This window comes from Pan paniscus, chromosome 11 (genome assembly GCF_029289425.2).
Source record: "Pan paniscus chromosome 11, NHGRI_mPanPan1-v2.0_pri, whole genome shotgun sequence".
NCBI lineage: Eukaryota > Metazoa > Chordata > Mammalia > Primates > Hominidae > Pan > Pan paniscus.
The window spans coordinates 45,114,962-45,135,413 of record NC_073260.2 but is presented as its reverse complement, the minus strand read 5'-3'; the positions used below and the strand labels follow the sequence as shown (position 1 = coordinate 45,135,413).

The 20,452-nt window shown below is 53.0% G+C and overlaps 1 protein-coding gene and 1 long non-coding RNA gene across 3 annotated transcripts; one reads left to right on the top strand and one right to left on the bottom strand.

The window, feature by feature from the left end:
* Positions 1-2,450: 2,450 nt before the first annotated feature.
* On the bottom strand, positions 2,451-16,991 carry LOC117981758 (NUT family member 2G). Of its 2 annotated transcripts, XM_057298688.2 has the most exons (8): positions 16,761-16,991; positions 13,426-14,122; positions 10,391-10,519; positions 9,283-9,422; positions 8,726-8,783; positions 8,083-8,365; positions 7,488-7,604; positions 2,451-5,873 (listed from the first exon to the last, which is right to left on the bottom strand). In XM_057298688.2, exons 1-8 carry the CDS (start codon positions 16,774-16,776, stop codon positions 5,835-5,837), a joined length of 1,479 nt encoding a protein of 492 aa, XP_057154671.1. In that variant the 5' UTR covers positions 16,777-16,991; the 3' UTR covers positions 2,451-5,834. The 2 variants fall into 2 exon arrangements, with proteins under 2 accessions (XP_057154671.1, XP_034823729.3); XM_034967838.4 differs by lacking the exon at positions 2,451-5,873 and adding an exon at positions 6,019-7,125 and having other exon boundaries at positions 8,083-8,783; positions 16,761-16,791.
* Positions 2,726-12,585, top strand: LOC134728573 (uncharacterized). The gene is made up of 2 exons (XR_010109121.1): positions 2,726-2,815; positions 11,932-12,585. It is a non-coding gene; the product is annotated as an uncharacterized LOC134728573 (long non-coding RNA).
* Positions 16,992-20,452: the final 3,461 nt, after the last annotated feature.

The following is a 20,452-nucleotide window of genomic DNA, read 5'->3' as shown; positions in this document are numbered from 1 at the left end:
AATCACAGTAGTGGTTGCCAAGGGCTGGGAGTGGGAGTGGTGGTGGTGGGATTAGTGTTTAATATGTACAGAATTTTAGTTCTGGAAGATGAAAAATTTCTAAAGATTAAGAAGTAAGAGTATACTTAACGTGTTAAGTATATTCACAATGATGTAAACATACTTAACATTACTGAACTGTATACTTTAAAATGTTTTAAATGATTTTTTTTAAAAGCAGCAGCATAGGAATAAATCTTCATGACCTAGCACTAGTTCATGATTTCTTAAATATGACACCAAAAGCACAAGTAACAAAAGAACACATAGATAAATTGGACTTCATCCAAAGTAAAAAAGTTTTGTGCTTCAAAGAATACTGTCAAGAAAGTAAATGATGGCCAGGCGCGGTGGCTCAGGCCTGTAATCCCAGAATTTTGGGAGGCCGAGGCAGGCGGATCACGATTTCAGGAGTTCAAGACCAGCCTGGCCAACATGGCAAAACCCTGTCTCTACTGAAAATACAAAAATTAGCCAGGCGTGGTGACACATGCCTGTAATCCCAGCTACCGGGGAGGCTGAGGCAGGAGAATCCTTGAAACCAAAGGCAGAGGTTCCAGTAAGCCGAGATCACGCCACTGCACTCCAGCCTGGGCAAAGGAGCGAAACTCTGTCTCAAAAAAAAAAAAGAGGCTGGGCACAGTGGCTCACGCCTGTAATCCCAGCACTTCGGGAGGCTGAGACAGGTGGGTCACGAGGTCAGGAGATCAAGACCATCCTGGCTAACATGGTGAAACCCTGTCCCTACTAAAAATACAAAAAAAAAAAAATTAGCCAGGTGTGGTGGCACGTGCCTGTAGTCCCAGCTACTCGAGAGGCTGAGGCAGGAGAATGGCGTAAATCCGGGAGGTGGGGCTTGCAGTGAGCCGAGATCGCACCACTGCACTCCAGCCTGGGCAACAGAGCAAGACTCTGTCTCAAAAAAAAAAAAAAGAAAGGACAACCAATGGAATGGGAGACTATTTCTGCAAATTATATCCTGTAAAGGATTTAAATATATATATATATATAAATAAAATATATATTTTCTTTTTATTTTATATATAATATATTTTTCTTTTTCTTTTTCTTTATTTTATATTATATATAATTTATATATTATATATTATATATTGTATATATTATATATAATTTATATATTATATATTATATATTGTATATATTATATATAATTTATATATTATATATTATATATTATATATATTATATATAATTTATAAATTATATATATTATATATAATATAATATAATATATATATTATATATAATATATTTTATATATATATAATTCACAGTAGCCAAAAAGTGAAAACAACCCAAATGTTCATCACCTGATGAATAAATAAGTTTCAGGATATCCACCAATGGAATATTATTCAGCAATAAAAAGGTTTGATGTAATGATAGATGCTAAAAACATGGATGAACCTTGGAAATATTTAAAGTAAAATAAGACAGGTGTGAAAGACATATATTGTATGATTCCATTCATATGCAAGTCCAGAGCATGTAAAGCTATATAGAAAGTCAGTTCGTGGTTATGTAGGCCTAGGATGTGTAGATCGGTGGGGGGCAGGGGGTGATAGCTAAAGGACAAGGGTTTTTTTTTCTTCTTCATTTTTTGAGATGGAGTCTCACTCTGTCACCCAGGCTGGAGTGCAGCGGCACAATCTCGGCTCACTGCAACCTCCGCCTCTCCGGTTCAAGCGATTCTCCTGCTTCAGCCTCTCATGTAGCTGGGATCACATGTGTGCCACCATGCCCAGCTGATTTTTGTATTTTTAGTAGAGGCGGGGTTTCACCATGTTGGCCAGGCTGGTCTCGAACTCTTCACCTCAAGTGATTCACTCACCTCGGCCTCCCAAAGTGTTGGGATTACAGGCGTGAGCCACTGCACCCAGCCTAGGGGTTTTCTTTTTGAGGTGATAAAAATGTTCTAAAGTTTATAGTGATGATGCTTGCAAATTCTATAAGTAGACTTAATGCAGTGATGGTTGCAAATTCTATAAATATATTTAATGTGGTGATGGTTGCAAATTCTATGAAAAACCCAAATTGTACAATTTCAATGAGTGAAAGCATGCTGTGTGAATGTCTTCATAAAGGTTTTATTTAAAAAATGAGCAAACGGTAGAATGTTAACATGGCCCACGTCTATGTGGTGTCTATATTGGTTTCTATTATATGTTTTCTATGTGGTTGAAACATTCCTAATAAAATGTGCATAGTTTTTTAAAAAAGAAAACACATCAGTGGACGTGAATGCAGGATGTCTTATGAATGCTCACACAGAAGCTCCCATTCATGAGGAATGCAGGGAAAAGCAGAAGATGGAGTAGGAGTTGGCATGGCCCAGCTAGCTCAGATGACACACGATGGTCCCAGTGGCATGACTTGGTTTGTGCGATTTGTGCTTTGGGGTTTTATTTTGGAACATTATAAAGGAGTAAAGCCTGTATACAGTCAGTTTCTGTCTATTCTAATGAAGGGCAAGGGGATGAAGGGATTTACCTTGACTAACCATCCACTTACATTGATTAGGAATCTTGTGATCCTATCGTCACCCGTGAGATTTCTGTGTTGTTTGTGTTTAATGTCAGAGAATATCTTTTAATCACTCGTACAGTTTATGCAAATACCGTATACGTGATAAACGTCCCTACAACATGATCTTTGGAATGAACTAAGACAAAGGAAATTCTGAGGAAGGACCATGGCATGAGAGGTGGAATTCATCCTTCCGAGGACTGAGATGAGGATGGAAAATGAACCATCGGTAAATACAACCTGAGTCCGGATACATTTGCCTAAAATGAGCTCAAAGGGCACAAGTGTGCAGACAAAGCATGCTCAATGACATCATAACTCAGAATTCAGTAAAACCCAGCGGATCAGCTCCCTCACAGGGGATGTGCCAGGGTGGGGGCCACTGTTGAGAGTCTGCACCCAGTAATGGTCAGGGACTCAGTGACAATGACTCTGGCAGCCCTGGCCGGGTATCAGCTGATTGGCCAGGAGGGGGCAGCCTGGCCCAGATCCCCCAAACCAGGTGACTCTCACTAACATTGCCCAGGGCACCAAGACCTGAAGGACATCATGGGATGCTGAAGTTAGAATCAAAGTGCAGCTACAAAAGGGCAGCCACCTGGAGCAAGTCCATCCTGGTAGCTGTCAGAAAGCACTGCATGTTTACTAACGGGGGCCGGCCTTGCTCACATTGTCAGATGGAGTTTCTCAGGAGGCCATGGCTTCTTCAGGGATCTGTCGTCCAGTGGTGAAGGGAGTGGTTTCTGGAGGCAAACCTGCCCGGGGCTGCCCCAACTGCACTGGCTCCCAGAGAGTGACCTGGCTGCATGAGCAGGGAGGCCAAACCCACCGAGAGCCTCAGCATACCCCCAGCACCTGCTGTGAGCAAGCTGCTTGGCTTCCCTAAGTGTGGATATGACGATGTCATGGGTGTTTACAGATTCCCTTGCACTGTGTCCCACAGCAGTCCTGGTTCACGTGTGATACACTGCACTTGGCGTGGAGGTGTGCTGAGAGTCGTAAAGAGCCGAGCCTTTCTTCATTCTTTCCCATGGCTCTGATACAGTTTCCAGATACCAGTCAGGAAGGAAGTTCCTGAGATGATAGACCTTGTCCTAGTCACATAGGGCTGCTAGGACAAAGTGTCCTAGACTTGGTGGGTGGGGGAGGCGGTGCGTATTAAGAAACAAAATGTATTTGTCAGTCTGGAGGCTGGAAGTCCGACGTTAGGGTCACAGCAAGGTGAGGTTCTGGTGAGGGCTCTCTTCCTGGCTTGCAGATGGCTGCCTTCTCACTGTGTCCTCATGTCAGGGAGAGAGAGAGAGCGCTGGGATCTCTGCTTCTTACCATGGCCCTAATCCCATCATTAGGGCCCCACCCTCATGTTCTCTTCTAACCCTGAATAACTCCCAAAGGCCCCATCTCCAAATACCATCACGTTAGGAGTTAGGGCTTCAACACAGGAACTGGAGGTGGGGGGGACACATGTTAAGTCCATCAGAGCCCCCCAGTCAGCCCCACTGTGCCCATTTAGGGGCAGATTGTAGGGCTCAGGCGGGACACAGAGTTGGAGGAAGCATAGGTTCTGCCTCTTGGAAATGGCTCAGCCAAAACAAGGACAGGGACAGTGGGGCAGAAAACAGCTAGTGGGGTAAACCAGCAGAAGCCCCGAGGTGTCACTAAACCAAGGTATCACTTTCACACTTAGGTGAGGAAGTTGGCTGAGCACCCACACACGCCAGAGTACAGACCACATTCCCTTCAAACATGGCTCACTTAACATTCCTAAACCCTGCAAAGGGGAGGTGTTACCTTGTCTCCTGAGGATGGCCCTGAATGTAGAGGAGTCACGGGAGCTGCCCACATCACCCACCAGTGACTCTTCACTCCCCACATTTTCCCCAAGGGCCTGTTGTGCACTCAGCTGGGGAAGCCCTGCCGAGATAAACTCTCCTTCCCAAAGGCGAAAGCGGGTGGCAGGCCTCCGACACTGCCCACATGGAGCAGAAGGGATGGGGCAGAGAGGCATCTGTCTGGCTGACTGCTGTGTTCTGTGGGCAGATGGGACCAGAGAGAACCCAAACATGGCTCCCTTTGTCACTTGGCAGAGGGACCAGGCCGCCATATACCAGAGAGCTTTGCCCCATCAGCTTCTGCTGCTGGGCCAACTCCCAGCACCATGACCACAGCTCTGCATGCAGGCAGTGCTGGGACCAGTGCTCTGGCAGTCACAGTGGTCCTGAGCCAACAAGGGCCCTGGGGAGGAATCAGAACTCAGACTGTGGAGAAGAAGGTGTTGGCCAGGAGGGAACCAGGGCAGGTGCTGGGTCCTGTCCATGCTGGGATCTGAGATTCTGAGAGGTGGGTTAGGGGTAAGGGGGCAGAGGTCAGCCACATGGGGTGAGGGGAGTTCAGCAGAGATGGGGAGGACAGGACAACCTGGGAAAAAGCAGAGTATCCTCCCCAGCCTCAGTCCCTCTCCTGATGCAGTCCTCATCTCACTCATAGACTCCAGAAGTCTCCCTTCAGTGAACACCTGGCCCCCGACTCTCAGGGCACTTCCCAGACAGCCAGTGCCACATCCCAGGCAGCCCCTGCTCTGCCCTTGGGGTCTGTGCCTGGCAGAAGGGCGACTGAGCCTCGGCCCCTCTCGGCCTGGGCCCCAGCTTCCCCTGGCCCTGGGACCAGCAGACACACCCACCTTGCGCCTGGCAGGCTGGTCATGCTTATTCCCGTTGGTGATGGTGTGTTGGGAGGGAACTGTTTTAGATGCCAATGTAAATCTGTGTCTACATCAATTCCACATGAGTTCAGTCATCATATGGGAAGGGAATCATAGCTGTGGGGGGGGCTCCATGCAAGACCCTGAGGGCCCCTGAGGCCATTCCATGTGGCCACAGCAAGGAGCATCTGCTTCAGCCAGTTGGACAAGACTCTCTCCTGCCCAGAAACAGGCAGAGGGACTTCCCCTGCTCTGCACCCCTCATCATATCCCAAACACACTCATGTGGACGGTCACCTCAACGTCTCCCCTCAGCCCAGTGCCCGTGCTCTTCCTGATGAGGGTTAAGCAGGAGCGGCCGCCTCTCCCCATGTCCATGTTGCAGGCAGCTGCCTTCTCCTCAGCTCCCACCGAGCAGAACAAAAGCCAGCCAGCTCTCTCCATCCCAGGATTTTCCAGGGATACTGATAATGATGGGAGGCCCCGAGAAGCCTCCCTAAAGCAGGCGGGGCCTTGTGAGTGGGTGGTGGGAGGGATCAGGGCTTCCTCAGCATCTGTCAGTCCCCGGAGCATCTGAAGGGGCCCCCTATACCAGGAGGAAAGAGTGGGGCCAGCCCCTGTGGGTTCCCAGTGCCTGGCCTCTCCCAGTTCCTCAGCCCTGAGGCCTCACAGACACCCTCCACAAAGCAGCACAACGCCAAGGGCAGAGGCAGCAGCCCTCAGAGCATTTTCCAAAACAACTACATTTATTCACATTTACACAGAAGGCCCCCAAGGCACTGCTTCCCACCCCCCAGGCCCTCCCTTCTCGCCCTCCCCATTCAGCCACTCTCTCCCTCCCCTACCTTCCTCCCTTCCTGCCCTCCCCGTTCAGCCACCTTCTCCCTCCCCTCCCTCCCCTCCTTCCCCTACTCTCCAAAGCTAAGGCCCAGCAAGATCAGCACTGGAGGAGAAGCAGCCTTTGCTTTGGGGCACCGGGTGCCATGAGGGTCCGAGAGTTCAGACCCCCACCTTTGGGGACTGGCATCAGAGAGTCTGCCCCATGGCGGCCCCTACTGGCTACAATGCCGCTTCTTCTTCCTCCTGGAGGCCAAGGGGTCACCCTTTCTCTTTTGAGACTGTGAGGGGCCACCCAGCCCCCAAGCCAGGGATTGCTCCCCAGAGACCCTGAGCCCAGGCCCTGGGTGCGGTGTCTTTTCAGCAGGGGATGGGCTTCCAAAGAGAGGTCGCTTCTTGGACTTGCTGGTGGGAGAGGGTGCTGGGCTGAGGCCTCTTTTCTGAGCAGATGGAGACTGAAGAGCTCCCTGGGGTCCTCGCCCTCCTGGGCTGAGAAGGCCCGAGGAAGGGACAGGGCTCTGGGACAGCCTCCAGGGCCTCAGCCTGTAGTGGGAACCCACGACATAGACCATGCCAGGGAGTTCCGTCTCCTCACTTGACCCCTTAGCCAGCCTGTGTGACTCCTTGACAGGAGACTCTCCAGGGAGACCCAAGGCATCCTTGGTCCCCAGGCCGGGGCAGGTGGGTCTGTGGTCCTGGGGAGGAGAGGTTGGCTGGACAGCCTTCAGCCTGGGGGAATCCTGACATCCCAAAAGCACAGCAGGGTCTTCGGACCTGGCCATGCCAGTGCGCACTCTGCCCTGTCCCTGAGGGTCCTGGGCAGCCGTCTGGGGTGGGGAGGTTTCCACGCTGACCCTTTGTTGGGGGTCAGGGACCTCTCTCGCTGCTTCTTGGCCAGCTGCAAACTTAGAAGGACTTGAGTCCAACCGGGCCGTGCCATGTCGAGGGGCTGCCCTCCCGCACTGTTTCTCCTTCGAGGACAGGAGGCGCTTCTCCACTAGCTGCGGAAGGAAAGGGGGCACTTACTGGCGCTGCCCCAGGTGTGAGCAGGGCCCAGAATGGTGGAGACCAGGGCACTTGGGTGGGAGGCAGGGAAGCCTGAGGCAGCTGGGCTTCGTGTCAAAGAGAGAGGTTGTGGATCTGCCGGGCATCCCGTTGGGCCTCACTGCAGCTTGCATCCTGACTCCCCTCCCTGGCTCCTCTCCATCCTACTCCCTCTGAACCTGCATCTTCCCACCCCGGAGTGGCTCCCCAAGAAGCTGAGCATCCCCAGCAGGGTGGGCTTAGACAATCAGGTGGGCCTTGTGTGCCGGGTCCCTCCTGCCCCTGGAGTACCTGGGTTCCCCTCCCTCCGCTGCTCTACCTGGTCAAGGGTGAGTCCTTCCTCCTGCTCCAGCTCCTGGCTTAGGGCCAAGAAATCCATCTGTGGATCTGGGGAAAGCAATTCTTCCAGGAATCGGGGGTGAATGACGGCCTCCACCTGGAAACAGAAGGAAGAAGGTGTGAACTTCCTGGGGAGGGAGTAACCTGGAGCCAAGGACACCCGGAGGAGATGCAGAAAGCGGGGAGGGCCCCATTCCCACCCTCCTGGGGCTGTTTCATATCATGGCGACCACCAGCTACACGCACAGACCACAGACCTCATAGCATACACACATACAGACAGAGACACACAAACCACACACAGACACACAGACCCATGTACAACACAGGAAAAGACAGACACAGGTAACATACACACTCCACACTCACACCCACACAGACAGACAAAGACACAGTAACAAATCACAGACACAAACACACAGCAACACGCAGACACACACAGTCACATACACAGACACTCAAATCCATAGAAATACACATACTACTGAGTAGCTAAGGAACAGAGCTTAATTCCAAGGACCTGGAAGTGCCACCCCCTGGAATCCTATAGACCACAGCACTCCAGGCAAGCCCACCTTGGTGACAAAGTCTTCCTGGGAACACAGCTTGTCAATGTAGCTCAGGAGGCCCGGGTCTGAGGTCAGCCCGTCCTCTTCCTGCGGCTGCTCCACTTTGCCCTTTTCCCGTTGTCCCTCAGGCTCCCCTGTGTCCCCAGGGTGAGACCCCAGCAGCTCCTCCATGATGTCCACATACTCCTGCACCACTTCAGGGGGGATCTCCTCAGGGACCTTGGTCTCCGCTGGCCTCTGGGGCCTGGGTGGTGGCAGGTGGGCCTTGGTCTCCGCTGGCCTCTGGGGCCTGGGTGGTGGCAGGTGGGCCTTGGTCTCCGCTGGCCTCTGGGGCCTGGGTGGTGGCAGGTGGGCCTTGGTCTCCGCTGGCCTCTGGGGCCTGGGTGGTGGCAGGTGGGCCTTGGTCTCCGCTGGCCTCTGGGGCCTGGGTGGTGGCAGGTGGGCCTTGGTCTCCGCTGGCCTCTGGGGCCTGGGTGGTGGCAGGTGGGCCTTGGTCTCCGCTGGCCTCTGGGGCCTGGGTGGTGGCAGGTGGGCCTTGGTCTCCGCTGGCCTCTGGGGCCTGGGTGGTGGCAGGTGGGCCTTGGTCTCCGCTGGCCTCTGGGGCCTGGGTGGTGGCAGGTGGGCCTTGGTCTCCGCTGGCCTCTGGGGCCTGGGTGGTGGCAGGCAGGCAGTCGGGGCCTTGGGGCCATCCTTGCTGGGAAGGTACACTGAGGCAGAGAGGGAGGAGGATGGGTGTGGTGAGGGCCGCTCCTCCTGCCTGCACCACACAGGGGAGGGCAGGGCTTGGGGATGTGAAGTGGGTCCCAGCTGGGTCAGGACCACCTGAACCACAGCGCCCCGGAGGAGACGCCGCAGGAGGGGCACATCTGAGACAGCATCGCTTGGGAGGAAGTTTGGAGCCACCGATATGCCGTGTACTCTCCCCGCTCATCCCTGCTTCCTGGGCAGAGCATACGTGGAGTTTTGGACAGGTAAGGGGAGAGAGTAAGTAGGAAACTTGACCCGGTCAATACCCTGCTTCGTGATCACGGGCCACCCATGAAGTAGGTATTGACCTGGTCAATACCCAACATACACTCCTGGAAGCTGTCCTGTTGGAGGGAGCAAATCCCCCTCTTGAAGGGAAGCATGGGGTGTGGGGACAGTGGCCTCCCTTGGCCCCTTTGGCCTTTGCCATGGCTCCTGTGGGAATGTGGGAAGCTGTACCTGGCTGCTTGACCACCTCAGGGGCAGGGGGTCCTCGAGGTTCAAGCCTCGGCGGGGCTGGAGGAGGCAGGCTCTGGGGCCCCTTCATCCACTGCGATTTCTGAATCTGCATCTCCTCCTCAGCCTCAAACTCCAGGAACCTGGGGGTGAAGGAGGCCCAGGCTGTGCTGAGAGGGTCCAGGCCCCCTCCCCCCAGGACCAGGCAGCAGCCGAGGGCAGGGTTGGGAGGGAGTGCCTCCGGCGGGCTGTCCAGGCCCTCACTGGGACCCATCCCCCAATCCCAGGAGGGAGCTGCTCCCAGAGTTCTGGGCTCACCCTCCCTCACCCGGCCCCTGCAGAGCCCATGGCATCAATGGGGCTTCCTGACTCAAGTCAGGGCCACGAGGTCCAGGAGGGTCCCGGGAACCCCTCCTCCAGGTATCAGCTGGCCGGGGGTGGGGTTGATGGCAGAAGGCGTCAGGGATGATGTCCAGATGCAGGAGTCCTGAGGCTGGGACTGTGGGCCCCTGAAGGATAACCCAGGGACACGAGGCCCGGGAGATCCCTGGTCAGGAGGAAGCAAAAGCTGAGCCCAGAGGACAGGGCCCGTTTCCCCTGAGGCTGCTGTCTGTCTGTCTTCACGGACGGTTCTGCCCAGGAGCAAAGGCAGTCAGGCCAGAGAGGGGTCTCATGGTGTCCCAGGTACAGGTCTCCCTTGACCCAACTCCCTGGCCAGGCTGGGATGGGAGAAAACCGACTTCTGGCCACTGCTGTGAGGAGCCTGCCCCCCACTCTGTCTTTAGTCACTAGCGCCCCTTCTCCCCATCCCCACAGCTGGAGGAGACCCCCTTTGGGCTGCGATGCTGGCTGCTCCCGCCATGACCCCCAGTGTCAAGGCAGCGGTTGGCCCTAGGCCAGGCAGGGGGTGCTTCCCAAGAGGGTGGGACAGAGACCCCAGAGCACTCTAGGTGGCAAGAGCAGCTTCCTGAGGGAGCCAGGGGCCCAGGGCATCCTGTGTTTGTCCACACCCTCCTCATGCTCCACGCTGAGAAGCCACCACGGCCACCGGGCCTCTGTCATTCACTCTCACCCCGCCACACGGGCCCCGCCCCCAGGACCCCAGACTCACTTTTCCGCCATCTTGTAGAAGATCATCCGGTCAAAGTTGCTCGTGTGCTGCCATTCCCGCATGGCCCGCCACAGTCCCTCCTCCAGCGTCATGGTGGGCTTCCGCCGGGCCAGGGATCGGAGAACTGGGCTGTAAACCAGTGCAGTCAGTCCCAGTCTGTAAGCCCACCCTCCATCCCGAGCCCACCTGGTCCCAACACCTGGCTCCTGTCCTCCCCACACCTGTCCTGCCATCTGTCCCTGTCCTGTTCTCCCCCATGTGGGCTCCTCAGCCTCCAGGACACACCCCCAAGATCCAACATCAACAGAAGCCACTGAGTGGCCTCTCCGACTGCCCCTCAAGTCCTCGGTGTTATGATGTTGACAAGTGAACTCAGTGCTATGGGTGGAACATGTGTGTCCCCAACATTCCTGTGCTGAAGCCCTCAGTGCCAGTGTGTCAGTATTTGGAGGCAATCGGGGTTAGAGCAGGTCATGAGCATGGGTCCCAGTCATGGAATTCGAGTTCTGATAAGGGCAGGAGGAGACACCAGGGCTCTTGCTCTCAGCCACAAGAGCACACAGCCAGAGGCAGCTCTCTCCAGCCAGGAAGAGGGCCCTGACCAGACACCCAATCCGCTGTCACCTTGATCTGGGACTTCTGGCCTCTGGAACTGGGAGACATGAATGTGTCTTGATAAAGCACCCAGTCTATGGGATTCGTTACGGCAGAGCCTGAGCTGACTGAGACACCATGCACACAGAATGACCTGGGAGCGAGGGTTAAAGTGCAGGTTCCTGGGCCACAGGACTGAGCATTTAACCAGCTTCCTGGGGACTCTGGAGCAAGGCAGCCCCTGGGGACACAGCCTCAGGGTCCTGGAGCTTGAGGAGCAGGAGCACACGTCCAGAACCAAAGCAGAGCGGTGTCCAAGCCACTGCAAGCAGCCAGGCACAGCTTCCCACATTCCCACAGGAGCCAAGGCAAAGGCCTGTGAGCCCGGGGCGGCTACACTCCAAGAATCAGGGTCCCCAGTGCACCGGGACTCCGCTCCAAGGGGGGATGCAACCAGTTCCAGGGTGTGGGGGCAGCGAGACTGTTGGGGAGGAAGATGGGGCCGCCTTCACCTACACCCCAGGCAGGGGACTCCCCTAGGGGAACGGCCAGTGTGTTGCACGGTGGATATGCTCAAGCTCCTGTTTGCTCATCAGCGGGAAACACAGGGTCACAGAGGTGCCGCGGGGTGGAGAGAGGCAGGGACTGGGAATGAAACCACAAACTCTCCCAGATGCTGATGTTGCTGCCTCACAGTCACCACAGTCCACGGCTCTGGGCTGCTGGGCTCGTGGTGCACTCAGAGCTATCACTGGAGCCCGTGGCTTTGGGGAGCACTCTCCTAGATGGCCTAGTCCTGATAATGGTAGTAATGGGGACAGTAATCATAATTGCTGTCATGTAATGTGTCATAGTATGTGCCAGGCACTGTGCTACGTATGTCATATGTGAGCTCAAGTCATCTCTTTGCCATCCTCTGAATGAAGCACCATTGTCCTTTTTTCTAGGGGGGATTGACGGTGAAGATGCAAATACCTGCTCAGCATCGACCCTAGTGCGGGTCCCAAGACCATCCCCCTGTGCAGGCTCCACCACCGCTGTGCTAACTGGACCGCAGCAGAAGAGTGTGGGTGTGTGCCAGGTTTCTGCTGGGCCCTGCAGCTCCTCCCCCCAGCCCCATGTGATGTGCCCCTGGCCATTGACACTCAGTTCGAGGGAAGGCACTGGGGTGTACACTCAAAGACCTAAACCCAGGGTGGGTGCGGTGGCTCACGTCTGCAATCCCAGCACTTTGGGAGGCTGAGGCGGGTGGATCACAAGGCCAGGAGTTCAAGACCAGCCTGCTTAACATAGTGAAACCCCGTCTCTACTAAAAAATACAAAAAAATTAGCCGGGCATGGTGGCGGGCGCCTGTAATCCCAGGTACTTGGGAGGCTGAGGCAGGAGAATCGCTTGAACCCAGGAGGCAGAGGTTGCGGTGAGCCAAGATCGCACCATTGCACTCCAGCCTGGGTGACAGTGCGAGACTCCATCTCAAACAAACAAACAAAAAAGACCTAAACCCAAACCGTGGCTCACGTCACACCAAGAACCCTCTCTGACCTGGGTCTTCTGTAAACATGGTTGTGAAAATTATTGAAAGTAAAAGCCGGGCACGGTGGCTCATGCCTGCAATCGCAGCACTTTGGGAGGCCGAGGCGGGAGAATCACCAGGGCAGGAGATTGAGAGCATCCTGGCTAACATGGTGAAACCCCGTCTCTACTAAAAATACAAAAAAATTAGCCGGGCATGGTGGCGGGCACCTGTAGTCCCAGCTACTCAGGAGCCTGAGGCAGGAGAATGACGTGAACCTGGGAGGTAGAGCTTGCAGTGAGCCGAGATCGCGCCACTGCTCTCCACCCTGGGCGACAGAGTGAGACTCCATCTCAAAAAAAAAAAAAAGAAAGAAAAGAAAAGAAAGTAAGTATTGGGGCGGGGCATGATGGCTCATGCCTGTAATCTCAGCACTTTGAGAGGCTGAGGCGGGCAGATCACCTGAGGTCGGGAGTTCAAGACCAGCCTGACCAACATGGAGAAACCCCATCTCTACGAATACAAAATTAGCCAGGCATGGTGGCACATGCCTGTAATCCCAACTACTCAGGAAGCTGAGGCAGCAGAATCACTTGAACCCGGGAGGCGGAGGTTGTGATGAGCTGAGATCGCGCCATTGCACTCCAGCCTGGGCAACAAGAGTGAAAGTCCATCTCAAAAAAAAAAAAAAAATTAAGGATTGGCTGGACTCACGGGACAGTGACAGGCAGTTGACATGAGGCCCCTGACAGTCTGTCCTGAGCCGCAGCCAGATTAATGTTGCTGAAAATGTACCTTCCCATAGCACAACCCATCACCCTCACAACCACCCTGCAAGCTCCCCTGAACAGTGTGACCTCCTGTCCATCCAGCAGCCTCTTTATGAGTGAGCTGCAGGACAAGCTCCGGCGCCCTGAGGACACTCACATGAGGAAGCAGGAAAGCGCTTCAGTGTCAGGACTCTGGGGAAGGTGCCTCTGGGCCAGGGGCTTGTAGTGCTGCCAGAGTCGGAAGTTCTCATAGACACTCTTGGGTTTACAGGAGTCGTCCGGCGGGGCCTTGGCCTGGGAGGGAGCCAGGCTGCCCTCTCCATGAGCCCCTTGTGGCCATGGCCCAGCGTTCCCTGGGGACACGATGGGGGCCACCTGGGCAGCCGGTGGTGGTGGTGGAAGAGGAAGGCCATGGGACCAGCCTCCCTCACAGGCCTGGGTGCCCCCAACCACCTGGGCAGATGTAACGGGCACCCCAGGAGCAGCTGCCAGGAGTAGGGGAGGTGGACACATGACACCTCCACAGAGGGTGCCTGGAGCCTGCCAGACGAGGGGGGCCTGAGTTAGGATCAAGGTCTGTGCCTGAGGGGGCTTCACAGGCCCCACTTCTGTCCTCATCTGGACAAAGACGTTGGAAGTCCCGGCCCCACTCGGGCCGCGGCCATCCTGTCCTGCCACTAGAGGGGTGCTGGGGAAGGCAGAGGGCACCAGAGGGCCGGCTGGAGGAACCACTGCAGTCACGAGGGGCGGCCTGTGTGCTGGGCCGGGAGCGGGTGTGGCAAAGGGCAGAGCCGTGAACACAGACAGGGAGGTGCCAGGGTTCACGGTCACGCCGGGTCCCAGCACTGGGTATGCTGTGGAGACAAAGGAAAGAGGTGAATGAGCTGGGGTCTCCAGGTCCACACTAGTCACTGGGGAATCAGGGGAGTCCCAACAGCTGAGGGCATGTGACAGGGAAACTCTGCAGCTTGCAAGTGTCCCTGAGTGTGCATCAGATGCTCTGTTCCTCCACGGCAGAGTCGCTCCACTAGAGAGCCTGGCGCCAGTCACCAAGACTCCCTGACCCTTGTCTGCCAAGAAGAAACAGCCAAGCCTTTGCTGTCTCTAAGGGTCTCCCTCGGGTGTCCCTGGCAGACTGCACCAGCCTCACAGGCATCTCCCAAGCCATGGGTCAGGGATGAGTCTCTCGGTGGCTTGGTGGCTCTCAGTGTGCTCAGCAGCAGGTGAGGGGCATTCAGAAGGCCGACAGGAAACCAGAAGTTTCCAAATATTATGGCCCCATCTCCTCTTCAGTCTTCCTTTCCCTGAAGCTCTTGTAAACCCCTTTCTTTCCTAGCTCAACACAACAAAAGAAAACCACTGGATAGGCCGGGCGTGCTGGTTCATGCCTGTCATCCCAGCACTCTGGGAGGCCCAGGCGGGTGGATCACCTGAGGTCAGGAGTTGAAGACCAGTCTGGCCAACGTGGTGAAACCCCGTCTCTACTAAAATACAAAAATTAGCTGATGGTGCGTGCCTGTAATCCCAGCTACTCAGGAGGCTGAGACAGGAGAATTGCTTGAACCGAGGAGGCAGAGGCTGCAGTGAGCCGAGATCGTGCCACTTCATTCCAGCCCGGGTGACAGAGCGAGACTCCGTCTCAAAAAAAAAGAAAACCACTGGATGGAAACTCACCCAAGCCAGCGCCCTAGGAACCCTGAAGATAACCCATAACACATCACGCCCAGCATGCAAGTGATTGTCCTGGCACCACCCACACAAGTGTTAAATAGGGGTCAGATTCAGGCCACCCATTCCTCAGTGCTCAGTGGTCCCAGTTGCCACTCAGGAAGCTCAGTTCCCAGGGAGCAGATCTGAGAAGCAGTGGTGGAGTCCCCTGAGATATTGTCATTGTGTAGCCAGCAACAGCTGCACATGACTAGAACACAGCCAGCAAATGGTGAGCAGCAGGGCTATCAGGGGAGGTGTCTAGGGATTTTCTTTTTTTTCTTTTTTTTTTTTTTTTTTTTTTGAGATGGAGTCTCGCTCTGTCACCCAGGCTGCAGTGCAGTGGTGCGATCTCAGCTCACTGCAACCTCTGCCTCCCAGGTTCAAGCACTTCTCCTGCCTCAGCCTCCTGAGTAGCTGGGATTACAGGCGCCCGCCACCATGCCCAGCTAATTTTTGTATTTTTAGTAGAGACGGGGGTTTCACCATATTGGTCAGGCTGGTCTTGAACTCCTGACCTCGTGATCCACATGCCTTGGTCTCCCAAAGTGCTGGGATTACAGGCGTGAGCCACCGCGCCCGGCCAGGGATTTTCACAGCTGCTAGTCATGTTACACTAAATAGTGGGACAGGGAGCCCATCTCTGGTCCTTCTCCTTTGAGCTCCCAGTAACTGAACATAGGGACCAATGAAGAACCAGGGGTTCTTGGGCCACAGGCCAGGTGAGGCAAAGTTGTCTGGAACTCATCCCTGTTCACTAGGACCTCATGCAGTCTCTAGTCAAGGGGAATAAGGGATACAGCACATGCACCTCATCAGTCAGGACACACATCCTCATTTGAATAATAATAGGACTGTCTTCCTATTTGTGCGCTACTCTCCTTCCTCTACTGAAAAGGAAACCAGCCTTTTCAGACCCTTCCACTGAGAACCAGCAAGAATCCACACCTGTCGCCCGTTCATGAGGTAGTATAAATGGAACAGGAGCAAATTCTTCACCTCCACAGTAACACAAAGTACAGAGGACGGGCCATGAGCTAGCTGACGAGAGGAAGTGGGTCTGAAGACCTGAGCTTCCACCAAAGGGCAAACAATTCAGAACAACTCAGGAAACCCAGGCCCTGTGTTGCCTGAACTTCCCCATTCTGCCCCCACCCCTGTTAAATCAAAGCCAACAGCTACCTGAACTGATGGAGAAGCCATCTCTGGGGAGGAAGCTGAGAGGCTCTGGGCTGTGGCAGTTACAGTGGCCCCCAGCCTTGCCCACCCAGAGGCTGTCACTACATGCTCTGTCACAGCCAACCCACCCAACAGTTTTCTGGCTGAGACCACTTCTCCCCACTCCTCTCTAAGAACTAGAAAACTCCAGTCCAAATCCCTCTAAACACTATGGAAGGGCACCTTCCAGGTGCCTGAAGACATGGCACAGGGCTCAGGCTTGCCCGTCATTCTCCCTGGGCCACCAGCACAACACGATCCCACCACTCCCTACAAACACAATGACGTGACCTGTCCCCCTCTAGAAAGGATCAACCCATCCTCTCCATCCTTTCCACTACACGGTGTATTCCCCCAGGCATCTTGGTCCACCTCTAAGGAGCCCTCCTCCCTAACCACAGACTCAGGGTGCCATGGCCATCCCCAGGTGTGATGTCCTTGGGGACATCCAGTGCTCCCTCCCTCAACATCAGCCCTATAAGCTGTCCCCAGGGACAGTTCAAATTTGAATTCCCAAGGAGTTGAGGCAAGGCAGGCTCGGATAATGCCCCATCCCTACAGGCTCACCTCCATTTGAAGCCATCCCCTCAGGCTGGGCACTGACCACCACTGTCTGGCAGCTTCCGCAATGAAAAAAGTCAAGGGCAGGACCCAGAGAGTGACCTGACTCAGCAGATCCTCCTGAGTCCAAGTGGAGCAGGGATAATTTGCATATAAACAGGTTTGGAACACAGGACCCCAGACATTCTGCAGAGGGGGAGGGGCAGTGGGCAGCCGGGCTTGGCGGGGGTGGGGGACATTCTGTGAAGGGCTCTGGCCAGTAGGCAAGAACCTGAGGTTCCCTTCCAACTGGACGGCAGCAACACAGACAGTGTGCGCCTCTTTAGGCAACTTTTAAATTGTCCTTCTGACTCACAGCAAAAGCTTCTACCTGATGTCCCCTTTACTTCCATTCTTTATCAACAGACCTACTTTTGTGCCAATCAACCCATGCTTCTTCCCACTTTGGCTCTTTCCCACTCTTGATGAATTTCAACAGGGGCCACACTTACTTAACAAAATTCAGAACACGTTTTCAGTCTGAGAAACACAGGGGTTCTTAGGAAGGCAAGGGGACTGAGTGTTTGAAATCAGAATGGCCTCAGCTGATCCAGGCTATTAGGTGGCTGTGTGCTCATCATTGTTTAGGAAGCAGTCCTTGTGCCCCCAGGTCATGTATGTTGCTGGAATCTGTCCACACCAGTAGGCCAGCCTTACTTCCCGTCCCCTTTCTTAGGAAGACTCAGTCCAGGAAAGAGTGGCTATGTGACCTACAGCACCGAGACCAGAAATCCTTTCATTTTGTTTCCCAGCATATTGTGCTGGTGTTAAATGTTTATTTTGTATCTTTTACATGATTTTAACTTAACTAAGCAATACTTTTGCATGGTTCCAAATTCAAATTGTGCACAGTGGAATAGGCAATGACCAGGCTTCCTCCCACCTCTTTTCTCTGGCCACCACATTTTCTTTCCTGGAGGAAATAGGTGTTATCTGATTCTTTTTCATCTTTCCAGAGATATATTATGCAATCAAAAGCATAATGAAGCTATTTTTGCTGTCTAAAAATATTTTCAGTCTTTTGGGGGGTAAAAATTAATATATTAATATGTTCTAGTATTCTTCTGATATTTGCAGTGACTGTATTTGTCCCAGTAATGTGGTTCCTCTCTTTATTTCTGTAGGTAAATTGCTAGAATGAGATGTTGGACTGTTTTTTAAAATTAAAAATACATGAAAGAACATAGTGGCCAGATTTAGCAAGTATGAATAAAGAATACCAAGTGGAATTTGAATTGAAGATAAACAGTGAATTAGTTTTTACTATAATTATGATCCATATGACATTTAGAGTACACTTTTACAAAAAAAAAAATCAGTCCTTTATCTGTGCTATTCACATTTCACTGGGATCTTGCACTTTATCTGGTAACTCTTCCCAAAAAAGTGTAACATATTAGGCAATCATTGTTAACTCTCCACTGTGAGAGTGCGAACTTGCAGTAAGGAGACTCAAGTGTGAATCTTGGCTGCACCACAAAAAGATTCTGCACCACAACCATTGCAGAAAACAATAGCAGGCTGATTTGATGAAAGGAAGTCAGGAGTAGCCATTATACCGTTCTCAGCTTCCAGGTTTAGTGGCAGTACGCACAGTTTTAAGGGACAGGAGAGCAGAACACCGTCTTTTTCTTTCCTAACATAAAGTGGCTTACAATTCCTAGAACTCTGGTTTCTCCAGGAGTTAGAAATCCACAACCCACGTCCATTCTGAGACAAGCAAGGATGCTAACCACCAATGTCCCATCCCCATTCTCATGCATCCCCTCGCATGTGTGAATCCTGGCTGGAGTCTCTCAGCTCGTTGCTGTCCTCATCTTCAACACAAGTGTCATCACATGTGGTTCTCAGCATGGGAATTATTGTAGCCTGTCTTTAAAAAAATCTTCATTCTCATTTTCACACAGAGAATTGCTGTTTGTCAGCGTCAAAATGACAGGAAAGAGCACTCATGTTCTGTGTTGTGAACAAGGGGAGTGTTAGGAAACTGGTCAAAGGAGATGAGGAGTGAGTACTCAGAGCACAGCAAGAAAATCTGAGACACAGATGTCACTCCCTGCTGGGCAGCAGTCTTTTGCACTGATGGGTGGGTGTTGGGGAAGGGAAGAGGCCTTCAGCCGGACCAGTGCACACTGTGAACATTCACTGAAACACACCCTGTTGGCACTTAAGAAGCATTTGCCCCTTTCGAAGACATTTGGACTCAAGAAGGCAGAGTTGCAGAAAACGTGACAGGGGCCACACTGCAGGGGCAGGCAGTGGATTGCAAGTCTCAAGCCCAGGGTTCTCCCCCTCCTCGCCTGGGTTGTGTGAAAAAGTCATTTCCTAACTCCTGTCCAATATCCTCATGAGTTCTCGGTTTTGTCCCAACTCTAAAACTGAATGGTCCAGCGAGCATTTCTATGAAATGCCTCCACAGTGGCCACTGGGAGGGGAATGACCTCCACACAGTGACTGCCTGTCTGGATGCTCCCAGGCCTTTTGTCCTCCGAGACAGAGCTGCCTCCTTACATGCAGCCCTCTTCTGCTGTGCAACTCTACCTCGATCTTAGCTGAGAAGATCAACGGAGAGCAATTCAAGCAAAATCATGGTAAACTTACCAAAACCAAACCAAACAAACAGTAAATGCTTTGGAGATCTTTCTGAGGACTCGATCTTTTATCATGGGGCAAAAACTGAAATGATTTTCAATCAGTAACTTCATCTAAGAGGGATGTTGAGGCAAAATATCACACTCAGGCACTGAAGAAGGGCAGAATTCTTGTTTGCTTCCTCCCTTGTCAAGTTGGTCAGTCAATGCTTTCTCAAGATGCTCACACATGGCTTTGATACAGGATTTGAATGAGTCTTTTTCTGAGCCACTGATACAAAAAGTATATTGTGGAAGTGTCTTGTTTCAATTCTGCAATCGCTTCTGTATGTGTTTGAAGTCCTAGACCCCAGGAGGAGAGACAATCAAATTAGCCAAAGGTAATTTGTGAAGACTGGCCATAGAAGGTGGTGGCTAAAAGTCCTCTGGCCCCTGCTCTCTGAGCATGCCCACAGAAAGTCCTGGGCCACACTGACTGCTGAGAAACATCATCTCAGGGCTTGGATCCCCTGTTCAGAGGACAGATGCTCTTCCACCCAATCACTGAACAGTAGAGGAATGGCGGCTCCATGCTGTGTCTGGCAGAGCTCTCAGTCTCTGCACTTGAGGCCCTAGGCCGTCATAGACGTGAAGGCTCTTCAGTGTCATCACGTGGAGACAGACGGTAGGAATCCTGCAAATGAGCAGAAAGGATCTGATGATGAAAGTTTGTTCTGGAGCTACTACAAACTCAAGTCAGTGAGTTGCTTCTGTACTAGTTTTTTTTTTTTTTTTTTTTGAGATGGAGTCTTGCTCCCACCTTGAAGTGCAGTGGTGTGATCTCCTCTCACTGCAGCCTCCGCCTCCTGGGTTCAAGCAATTCTGCCTCAGCCTCCCAAGTAACTGGGACTACAAGTGCACGCCACCACGCCTGGCTAATTTTTGTATTTTTGGTAGAGACGGGATTGCACCATATTGGCCAGGCTGGTCTCGAACCCCTGACCTCAGGTGATCTACCCGCCTCGGCCTCCAAAAGTGCTGGGATTACAGGCGTGAGCCACTGCGCCCGGTCAGACTCTCTCGTTTCTA